Source organism: Eurosta solidaginis, chromosome 1 (assembly GCF_040869045.1).
Source record: "Eurosta solidaginis isolate ZX-2024a chromosome 1, ASM4086904v1, whole genome shotgun sequence".
NCBI lineage: Eukaryota > Metazoa > Arthropoda > Insecta > Diptera > Tephritidae > Eurosta > Eurosta solidaginis.
In genome coordinates, this window is record NC_090319.1 from 351,642,201 (window position 1) to 351,654,572 (window position 12,372).

General features: G+C 37.7%; 1 protein-coding gene across 1 annotated transcript in view; it reads right to left on the reverse strand.

The window, feature by feature from the left end:
- Positions 1 to 12,372, reverse strand: part of klg (klingon) — a 561,744-nt gene that overhangs the window by 65,671 nt on the left and 483,701 nt on the right. Inside the window, exons 4-5 of the mRNA XM_067762653.1 lie at positions 8,301 to 8,501; positions 841 to 962 (exon numbers count right to left, since the gene is read on the reverse strand). Coding sequence (XP_067618754.1) covers positions 841 to 962; positions 8,301 to 8,501 — 323 coding nt within the window. The remainder of the gene's footprint in view (positions 1 to 840; positions 963 to 8,300; positions 8,502 to 12,372) is intronic.

A 12,372-nucleotide genomic window follows, 5' to 3' on the forward strand; every position in this document is an offset into this window, starting at 1 on the left:
AACGTCGAAAATTAAAAAAAAAAAAAAAAATAAATGCTCAATTAGAATAAAGCTTTTCAAAGCGGGCATTTGGCAAACACTCCGTGGATTTTTTTTTTGTTTATGAAAAGCTTCTCAATGAAAATTCATCTGCTTTGCAGATGTCGTTCGGAGTTGGCATATAATACCTAAGTCGCGTACCGCCAATTTGTAGGAAAAATTAAAAAAGGAGCACGACGCAAATTGGAAGAGAAGCTCGGTCTTAAATCTCGTCGGAGGCTATCGCGCCTTTAAGTTATTTGTTTATTTATAATTGAAGCAAAATCAATAAGAGAAATATGCTTTCCTTTGTTTTATCCTGAGCGAAAACTTTAAGTTTTGCTGGTACAAGCGTTCCCATTTTTCTTGAAATTGGTATATATAATATGAGCTGAACTGACGGGTTTGTAAGGATCTCAAATAGACCAAAAATGTATATAGTGTTATTTATTTCAAAAATTGTGAATCGAATTTGAGTTTACAGAGAACTTGAATCAAATCCAGGCCATTTTGTTTTGAGCCACTGTATTTAAATGCATTGACTATTTTACAACTACCATATGTCGTGTGCAAATAATTTTCATATTCGGCAACAAAATAGATTATTTACTGCTTGTATATATATGTCTACAAATTTAATTTTCTGTTTAAGATTATTAAATTAATTTTATCTAATTAGTTTTTTGAACAGTTTTAATCAAAACTTAAACTGCCATGTTTATATGTCAGTATACATGACAAGTCGACATAAAAGCATTATTTGCTTGCTATGTAAATAGAGCATAAACAGGCAAACAATAAATTAATTTAAATAAAACTCACCTTCTTTGTCCAATAGATCGATGGTACTGGATTTCCTGAGCCCTTGCATTCCAAAGTAATTGGTCCGCCCTTACGCGCTTGCAATTGACCAGAGGTGGGTATAGCCCTTACGCTTGGTGGCACTGAAAAGTTGATGAAATTTTTTAATATTTTTTTAAGAAGAGTATAGCTAAAAATAAAACTAGTGATGGTAATTTTCGAGCAGATATATAAATGACACTACAAAACAGCAATTTTGTAACAATGCGACCATGGAATTTTTATGTAAAGTGCCAGCACACAGATACATTTTTCAAAACAAATCTTTGGGCCAGCACATGGTATAAAAGAGAATGTAGATCACTCTAACAGTTTGCGACGTATTTGAGCATTTTTGAAGTTTCTTAAAGTTTAACTATTTGGGAGCAGCGTTGCCATACCGTTACTGTTTTAAAAAATTCTAGTGTTGGATCGGAATTTCTTTCAGGATGAAATCATAACGGCCGTCTCAGACAATAATTATATGACTTAGCATGATTTATGTGCACATATATCTGTTTAAAATAAAATAGAACATGTAATTTAACTTTGTAAAAAAAAAAAATTATAAAATAATGGTATCTCACCACCACGGCGGCCGCTTTTATCTGTATCATTTATGCCGTTTATGTTTTGCTTATGCCGATTCGCCGTAACGTTAGGCAATAAAATTAACATACCCAAATCCACTTAAAACAAATTTAGTGGCAAACCTTTTGCATGTATAATTAGATAATAAGTACTTGCTCTCATCTTTGTATCAAAATTATAAAAAAAAAACGCCTGTCTACAACTTAGGCGCAATGACGAGGCAACATAGAAACCTGGACGTTTTGCGAACGAGGCAAAATTACGTCATATTTGCAATCGAATGCCTATTCTTCTCAGACCTTCATCTCGTCAAATGAAAAAACACTTGTTTCCCAGACTAGTGTATACACATTTGAAATGAACGCAGCTTATTTTTTATTTAAAATAACAATGAAAATAGTAGACTCGTATCCTTACTTACTTACTTACTTACTTAATTGGCGCTTAACCGTCCAAACGGTTATGGCCGTCCAACAAGGCGCGCCAGTCGCTCCTTCGCTCCGCCAACCGGCGCCAATTGGTCACACCAAGGGATTTTAAATCGTTTTCCACCTGGTCCTTCCAACGGAGTGGGGGCCGCCCTCTACCTCTGCTTCCATAGGCGGGTTCCGATAGAAACACTTTCTTGGCCGGAGCATCATCTTTCATTCGCATAACATGGCCTAGCCAGCGCAGCCGCTGCGTTTTAATTCGCTGGATTATGTTGATGTCTGCGTATAGCTCGTACAGCTCATCATTAAATCTTCTTCGGTACTCGCCATCGCCAATGCGTAGAGGTCCATAAATCTTTCGAAGAACTTTTCTCTCGAACACTCCCAAAGCCGCTTCATCTGCTGTTGTCATGGTCCATGCTTCTGCCCCATATAGCAGGACGGGTACGATAAGTGACTTGTAGAGTATGATTTTCGTTCGCCGAGAGAGGACTTTACTTTTCAATTGCCTACCTAGTCCAAAGTAGCATTTATTGGCAAGATTGATTCTTCGCTGGATTTCAGTACTGATGCTGTTGCTAATGTTGATGTTGGTTCCCAAATAAACGAAGTCTTTTACTATTTCGAAATTATGGCTGCCAACAGTAGCGTGGTTGCCAAGGCGCATATGCGCTGACTCTTTGCTCGATGACAGCAGGTACTTCGTTTTGTCCTCATTCACCATCAAACCCATCTTTACCGCTTCTTTTTCCAGCTTGGAGTAAGCAGAACTAACAGCGCGGGTGTTTAGGCCGATGATATCAATGTCATCAGCATATGCCAGTAATTGCACGCTTTTATAGTATATTGTTCCAGTGCGGTTAAGTTCTGCAGCTAGTATAATTTTCTCCAGCATCAAATTAAAGAAATCGCACGATAGGGGGTCACCCTGTCTGAAACCTCGTTTAGTTTCGAACGGCTCGGAGAGGTCCTTCCCAATTCTGACTGAGCTGATGGTGTTGCTCAACGTCATTTTGCACAGCCGTATAAGTTTTGCGGGGAAACCAAATTCAGACATAGCGGCATATAGGCAGCTCCTTTTCGTGCTGTCGAAGGCGGCTTTAAAGTCGACGAAGAGGTGATGTGTGTCGATTCTCTTTTCACGGGTTTTTTCCAAGATTTGGCGCATTGTGAAAATCTGGTCGATGGTAGATTTACCAGGTCTGAAGCCGCACTGATAAGGTCCAATCAGCCGGTTCACGGTGGGCTTCAATCTTTCGCACAATACACCTGAAAGGACCTTATATGCGATATTAAGAAGGCTGATTCCACGATAGTTGGTGCTTCTTGTGGACTGGGCAAAGAACACTTAGATTCCAACCGTCGGGCATGCTTTCGTCCGCCCATATTTTGCTAAGAAGCTGCTGCATGCGCCTTACCAACTCCTCGCCGCCGAACTTGAATAGCTCCGCAGGCAATCCATCAGCGCCCACGGCCTTGTTGTTTTTCAATCTGGTTATTGCTATTCTAACTTCGTCATAATCGGGCGGGGGGACATATATTCCATCATCATCGATTGCGGGATCGGGTTCTTCATCTCTGCGCGGTGAATTGCTGCCTCCATTTAGGAGAGCAGAGAAGTGTTCCCTCCATAATCTAAGCACTCTCTGGACATCAGTTACAAGGTCGCCGTTTTCATTCCTACAGGAGTTTGCCCCGGTCTTAAAACCTTCCGTCTGTCGCCGTATTTTTTGGTAGAATTTTCGGGCGTTATTCCTGGTGGCTAGCAGCTCAAGCTCCTCGCACTCACGCCTTTCTGCTTCTGCTTTTTTCTTCCTGAAAAGGCGTCTCGCTTCCCTTTTCAACTCACGATAGCGTTCACACACTCCTCTTGTCGCGCTCGCTTTTAACGTAGCCCTTTAGGCAGCGTCTTTTCTTTCGGTTGCAACGCGGCATTCTTCATCATACCAGTTGTTTTTTCGTGGCCGCCGGTAACCAATTTTTTCCTCGGCGGCAGTATGAAGTGCTTTGGAGATATGCTCCCACTGCTCCTGTATTCCTTCAGGATGAGTTGTGCCCTCAGAGAGCAGGTGTGAGAGTCGAGTTGCGAAATCATTGGCAGTCTGTTGTGATTGAAGCTTTTCGACGTCTAACTTTCCTTGTGTTTTTTGTTCCTTGTTTTTAGCCGCGTTGAGGCGGGTGCGTATTTTGGCTGCAACGAGATAATGGTCCGAATCGATGTTAGGTCCTCGGATCGTTCGCACATCTAAAACACTGGAGGCATGCCGTCCGTCTATCACAACGTGATCGATCTGATTGCGAGTATTTCGATCAGGAGACAGCCATGTAGCTTGATGTATCTTTTTATGCATGAACCTCGTGCTTGATATGACCATGTTTCGAGCACCGGCAAAGTCAATCAGCCTCAGTCCGTTAGGAGAAGTTTCATTGTGTAGGCTGAACTTTCCGACTGTAGGGCCAAAAACACCTTCTTTGCCCACCCTGGCGTTAAAGTCGCCAAGCACGACTTTTATATCATGACGGCGGCAGCGCTCGTATGTGCGTTCTAATTGTTCATAAAAAGTGTCTTTCACCTCATCGTCTTTCTCCTCTGTCGGCGCATGGGCGCAGATGAATGATATATTAAAAAATTTTGCTTTTATTCGAATAGCGGCGAGACGCTCGTCCACAGGCGTGAACGCCAGCACTTGGCGACAAAATCTCTCTCCCACCACGAATCCGACGCCGAAACTGCGCTTATTCGCATGGCCACTCCAATATATGTCACAATTTTTGATCTTCTTTCTTCCTTGCTTCGTCCAACGCATTTCTTGGATGGCGGTGATGTCAGATTTTGCTTTGACGAGGACATCAACCAGCCGGGCATCTGCACCAATCCCATTCAGGGAGCGGACGTTCCAGGTGCATGCCCTCAATTCATTGTCCTTCAAACGTTTGCCATGGTCGTCATCAATAGAGAGTGTATTTATCCGAGGCTTGTTGTTATATTTCATTGGAGTATGGTTTTACGTGGCGGGTCCCAAGCCCAGCGCACAACCCGCTCAGCGGGGGTGAAAATATTACTTGGCACGTTTATATAGCGAGCCGCTTGCTCCAAGACAGACGCCCGCTTGCAGCCGCACCTAGATGTGTACAGACGCTGCCGATGAAATCTCCCCCGGCTAGCCCTTAAACCGATTATGTCAGAGTGGCCTAGCCAGGTTGTCGCCTTCTCACATTAGCTCACCGCTAAACGGGTGTTTAGCGGCTACCCAGAGGATACTTGGCCGCAAGCGACCGGCAGTAGTGAGCTGCTTGAACCGCATGCAAAAGAATCGCTCTGGCCATTCCCAGGTGAATGGCGGTCAGAAGCTTTCCCCACTTTCGTGGACTTCTACACACGGCCCCACCTCCTCGTATCCGCTAATGTGTAATTCATCAAAATTAAAAAAAAAATCGCAACATTTTTCAGTGCAAATGCAAAGAGTACGAAAAACTTTGCAGAAAATGGGATTTCGCACGTGATTCCACATTGAACCGGCAAATTTCGGGGCTAACTGATAACATATTATCAAAATCTTAGGAATTTCATATGAAAAGAACTTTTAAGAATATCATTTTAAAAACGAGACATGTATCAGCCGATATGGCTATTATGTCCACAAATTTTATAGTTTTGAAACAATTCAATCTACTTTCGATGTAACCCGGATTGATATTGCTTGAATGTATAGAATATATATTATTTTAACCAGAGAATAATTTTTCTATTAAAATGAGTAGATGTAGAAGTTGATCAAAATTAATTGGTGCTCTACTGTAAATTTTTGCTTAAAGTCAAAATATACTTGAACAGGGGTGTGCAAGGTATTGCTTAGCGCAATACAAAGCCTTATTATTTCACAGCTTTACAGAACGAATTGCAAAACCCACCTACTCTAGGCGAAACGAACAGAAAGTTTAACATGGTCACATTCAATCATTTACAAGATGGTTGGATGTATCTTAACAGTAAAAGTTTTCGGGACGTAGCAGATCTATATACGGTGAAGGAGCATCAAACTGATAAAATTTCGCAAAATTTGAGGGAGTGTTTTTATTGTTAAAACAAAAGCAACATGCGTGATCAACAATGAAATAAAACCGTAACCGTAGGCCTTCAAAACCTTTTTAATTTGCATAACCGCAACCGAAGCCGAGATTTAGTTATATAAAAGAATAAAACCGAAATCGTTTCAGGCGCCGAAGCGGGCTCCAAAAATGCCAGATGCTGGCAACACGAAACTCTTTAATTTTAATTCTTTGAATAGTCAGTATTATTTTATTTTATAATCAGTATTATAATTAAAAAGTTAGTATTATTATACAATAACACACATTATATTAACTTTGTAAAAGAAAAACTAAAAACCAATAAGAAACGAATCAAATTACGGTAACAATCAGTGATGATAAATTGCTTTTCCAAATGGTTCTTAAATCACTGGTCACAAACAGCACTTTCGAAAAAAATTCACATTATTCGCCTTCAGTTTATTTCGTTGATAAATGTTAAACCTGTTTAAACTTACATAAACACAAAAATACTCATTGAAATCTTGAGCAATGAACGTTTTGAAAATTTCAATAATTGTTAAAACTAAAAACCAAACTGCTCAGAGTTTCGATTTGGCAATGCGATAAATTTGCACATTTTTAATATTAAAAGGGACTGTGAATACTTTTATTATTATTTTTAATTTCATATCGTAGTAAATATGGAAAATTTCCAAATCTAAATTCAAAATTTTGTTAACTTGTTCAACCTGAGCCTAACAAACCAAACTAGTTGAGCCCAGAACTAGTTCGGCCTAATACAACATAATCAATGATTCAGACTTGTTATTTTAAATGAGCGTTTAGACATTTAAAACAGTTTTTGTCTACAAACTTGTTGTTCATGTTTTTATTCTTTAACCGAGACCGAACCGAAACCGAACGAAATAAATGTCGAAGAACGAAACCAAAAAAATATAGTGAAATGAGGAAAATGGAACGTTATTTCATTTGGTTCCATTACTTGCATAAAATTCTGAGTTATTAGAAAATTAAATTTTTTTAAATCTTCTCAGTCGAATGTATTTAATCCCGTTACCAATAGCGCAGTGAGGGTGGATCTTGTACCGGGCGATACTCGCAGGGGCGCCAAATGCTCCGCAAAGCAGAACTTCCTAGATAATTTGTATTTTTATTATCCTTAACTGATTTCTGGAAAATTTCTATATTAAAAACACTTGAGGCAGGTTGTGGAGTAATTGAAAGCATATATCTTTTTTCTCACGTTACGATGGGAAAACAAGCGGCTAGCGTTATCATCGATGGGCTAGAGAATGTAGTAAAAAACTTAGAGCAATTAGCAGAGGACATTAACACCACAAGTGACACCAAAAGCGAAACTATAATTCTGTTGCAAAATATACTAAATTTTAGTTTCATAACATTAGTTCAATTCTGGTATGAAATCTTCAGGAGGATTGATTGTGTGCAGCTCAGATTACAAAAGTCGAGGATGAATTTTAGAGAAGCGTATGATGATCTTAAATCACTATCGACTGAACTATCCGAAATTCGAGACACTCTATGTGAAGAAGCAATAGAAAAAGCGAAGTATATTGTGAAAAATGGGATCTTGATATAATAAAACGTGTAAGAAGGTGCCACAAGATGTCCGGAGAATTGGCTACATCTCTAGCCTAGTCTTTCCGTAGAATGTGAAATTTATCGCGTTTTGAAAAGTGTTCTCGATCGTCCCCAACAAGAAACACTTCCAAGATTTACAATATTTGTTAAACAAAGATAATAACGACTTAGAAAGAAATTGTAAGAACTTTGGTGAATTTTATAATACAGATTTCGATATAACAGAACTTTTTATATAATAAGTGACTGCAAAATATTACTTCGCAGTAGAATAGGAATTGAACCTAAAACTGCGTAGAAATACTTATTTTTATAATCTCGTATAGAGAACATGTCTTTCCAAACTTGCGAGTGGCACTTCAAATACTCTTGCCTATCTCAGTATCAATTGCTAGCTGCTAACGTTCATTCAGCAAATTAAAATTGATTTTGTCATATTTACGAACGTCAATGGGGCAAAGTCGCCTAACTGACCTAACATTATTAAGTGCCCGGGCGCAAGAAAACCTCACTACGCCACTGTCCGTTAAGTCATTATGTATGTGAAAATACGTTTGCAAGAAAAGAACAAAATAATTTATTGCTCAGCATAAGTGTGGTGTCATTGTTGTCATTGTATTTGCTATTACACTTATCTACATAAAACCATCATAGGCATCCTTGTACATAGACTGTATATATCAACATGAATAACCATCCATATATGTACATATATGTACATATATACCATATATAAATATTTGCCATCTCGTAATGACTTACCCAATATTTCAACAGTGTGCACTTGATCACGATTTATTTTGTCACTGATTTGACATACATAATCTCCAGCATCTTGCGGCTCTAAATCTGATATCTCTAAATTATATCCATCTATCAGTCTTATGCGCTCATCTCTTGTCACCATTATATTAGAGGCAGTAAGCACGTTGATACCACGTCGCCACAACAAAACGAAATTTCCTGGAATAATACAATGAAAGACAAAGAATTAAATTAAAAAGGAAAAAAAAAAAAAACTAACTGATGTTAGTATTTGAAGTTGAATATACGGAGATGCCTATGTGAAAATGCCCACAAAGATACGAATATATATGTGGTATTCCATCCCATTTCGACCAATTTTGAACCCTATCCCTTTAGAACTGGCTGAAAGTTTTTCTTCTTTTTCTAGCTTACGAAAGACGTTTTTCAGAATTTTTCAAAATTTTTTCATCCAACTCAAAAAAAGTTATGAATTTAAAAAAAAAAAACCATTTTTGTTTTTAAAATGCTATAACTTTTTCAAAAATTGACCGTTTGGGAGCTTTTTTTTTAAATTTGCTTTTAAATGTACTTTTCGGCAAAAATACAAAAAAATTTTTAAAGTTTTTTTTTTTAATTTTTCAGTTTTTCGAGATTTTTCGAATTTCGCCATTTTTTTCTCATAAAAAACTTCAATCAATTCTGCAATCATCCCCACTAATCCTGGAGTGGGCCGATTTTTTTTTATATTTTTTTTTTTAATTGAAAAAAATTTTTTTTTTTATCAATTTTATTTATATAACAAAAAAATGTAAGAAAATGATTTTTAAGTATTCTTTTCTTTATATATTATGGTAAAACTTACATGTTTACTTTGTCAGTCATTAATCCTGGTTATTTTAATCGTAGATTATCATAATATATAAAGAAAAGAATACTTAAAAGTCATTTTCTTATATTTTTTTGTTACATAAATAAAATTGATACAAAAATTTTTGTTTTTGAAATTTTTTTTCAATTAAGTAAAAAAAAATATAAAAAAAAAATCGGCCCACTCCGGGATTAGTGGGGATGATTGCAGAATTGATTGAAGTTTTTTATGAGAAAAAAAAATGGCGAAATTCGAAAAATCTCGAAAAACTGATAAATTAAAAAAAAAAAAACTTTAAAAATTTTTTTGTATTTTTTCCGAAAAGTAAATTTAAAAAGAAATTTTTTAACAAAAAAACGATCCCAAACGGTCAATTTTTGAAAAAGTTTTAGCATTTTGAAAACAAAAACGGTGTTTTTTTAAAAATTCGTAACTTTTTTTGAGTTGGATGAAAAAATTTGAAAAAATTCTGAAAAACGTTTTTCGTAAGCTAGAAAAAGAAGAAAAACTTTCAGCTAATTCTAAAGGGGTCGGGTTAAAAATTGGTCGAAATGGGATGGAATACCCCATATATAATAATTTTCCATAAATGTGTATGTTCCCTTCAAAGAATAGTTCGAGTAATCCCTAAAGAGACCTGTCTCCGATTAATCTCTTTTGTACACATTGGGGCATAATTGATCCACCTTAGTCCCTTTTGAGTACAGTTGGGATTAGTCAGTTTGAAATATATGTAGCCCATTTTAAGAAACATAAAAAAATTGGCAACGAAATGACTTAAATAAAAAGATAATAGGCGATTAAATCGAATTATTTAAGGAAAATCCAGAGCCCTATACCGAACTTAAATGACTTGGACCATATGTTCCATTATCCTCGACCCATATCTCTTGGAATGAGTTGGCGACTTAATAATTTTTTTAAATAGATATGTCTAACAATTTTTTGCAAATTTTAGTGTTACGTTTAAAATGTAATAACATCGTACCGTACGAAAATCAAGACTTTTTGATGAGAAAAGAGGTAAGCCTTCATTCGTTCCCATATGGGTACAAAGTGGATTGGTCCTATATTTCCCGTTCGGGTAAAAATGGGTACAATTAGTATCTTTATAGGACATGCTCAAACAAAAAAAAGGAACAGTTCAACGCATACAAAGAGATCAAAACCGGCATTAGTCGCATACTCCTTTGCGGCTCATCCTAGACTAACTGCATTTATTGCAGGGTTGTAACAAGTATATGTATGTATATGTAATGTACACAAGGTAATTGCGCTTTAGTACGTGTTGCGGTGGATAAAATTTAACAATAAAAATTGAAATTTGACACTTGCTTTTAAGCAAAATAACAACAAAGAAAAAAACTTATTGACTTATGGAATCTGAGCGGTCCTTAAGCATCAGAAGAAAAGTAATTTCAAAATAAAATTAAATAGCATGTGCAACAGCGTAGTATACGTTCCCATTTTGACATGAAAGTGCGCAGACTTCCCACTTTACCATCGGGAGTCATGATAATTTTCAAATTTTGTAATATCCAAACAACATTATTGTAGGATTGGCGACTTGCCTGCTTCTGCGATACAGGAAAGCCAGCTGTAACGTAGTTACGGTGTCGAATAGTACTTAATTGCCAATTTTTAATAACTCTAAAAGTGTGGGCAGTACAGGATATCGAAAATTTCGAAAAATGGTCATATGGGACTCTACATTATCAAAGACTGCTGAGCGGGTTTATTTTATGACGCCACATAAAAATTTTGTGAAAATTTTGAAAAAATTCGACCTTCATAGTGCACGACTATGTGGCTTGCATGTACGCCTTTTCGCCTCACAAGAGGGCGGCGGGTATTATGCGAACCATGCCTATCATATGATTTGCAGCCAGGAAATATGTTCGGCTATATTCCGATGTAGTCTTTCCAATACCGGGCCTTTCCAATACCGGGCTTCGCCACAGTAAGGGGCGCGGCAGTTCTTTCCTCATATTTAGTACTGGTTTCAGACCGTTCTCGGGCAGATGGTCGCACGATCAAGATGAACGTCTCAGGATCTTATTTTAATAAGCAGGATGAGAGAGCTAAATAGAGTCGCATGCCAAGAATTCTAGAGGGTAAGTATTCGTGGAAGCTCAAAGGGCAGAAAATAATGAAGAAGGCTTCGACGGAACTTAAAATACGAGTAAAACAAAATTGGGATTTATGTGGGATAAATCGGCCTCTCTCATTCTCATTGGTTATTTATAGCTTTTGTAAGGCTTTTACCATCCTCTGGAGTCCTTGTTTGGTGGACAACCACACAAAAAAAAAATCTTCCTTAAAATATTAGAAGGTATATGTGAAGTGACAATGCCGAGCATTCCGAGAACGCTGAAAACGACCTCTACGGCTGCACTGTTTGTCTTTCTGTATATTTAACAACTAAAACGAGGCTCAGTCCCCCGAGGCAGCTTGAACGGAGACAATACGGCCATAGTAGTAAAGCATCATCAAGTACAGGACGAACAGGTTACCGGACTCCTTATATGCGCTTCAAAGGTTCTCTAAGAGTCACAATATAAGTGGATGGTTGGCGCGAAGCTGCCTAAATGACGGATGGGGCGATACAAGTATACACCAATGGTTCCAAAGTAGGAGAAGGAGTTTTTTGTTTCTTTTTTTTTCATTTGACATTGGGGCAATCAACAGGCCCCATTAAACCAGGCTAATCCTGCTATTTTGTACACACACCGTGGGACCGCGGTCACGCATAACGTTAAGGGAGGGGGGGAGTTTGGGTGAAAAAGGCTTAGTCGCTACTGCTTCACATGCGAATTTTTTTGCGTTCCCTATCAGCCTGCGTCGCTCGTGTTATAGCTAGAAAGGCTATCACAGCAGTTTGTTAGATTATCTAATCTCTTTACCTGCACATTCCTTACGGAAGGTTCCTCTCCAAAAACTTTGTGTATAGAGATTCTTTCGAAGATCAAATGAGGACAATGAAATATTACGTGTTCTGCGTTTTCAAATTCGGCGGTATGGTATGGACAAAAGGGGTTCTCCTCCATCCTACGCTTACATAAATACCCTTTACAACCCCCATGCCCACTCAATATCTGCATTAGGTGGCAGTTTATTTCGCTGTACTTTCGCTCATATTATTCCTATATATTTCGAATTAACGTGAAGGTGCAGTGACCATTATTTGATTAATCCCACCGTTCGTTGTTCGTGATCTTG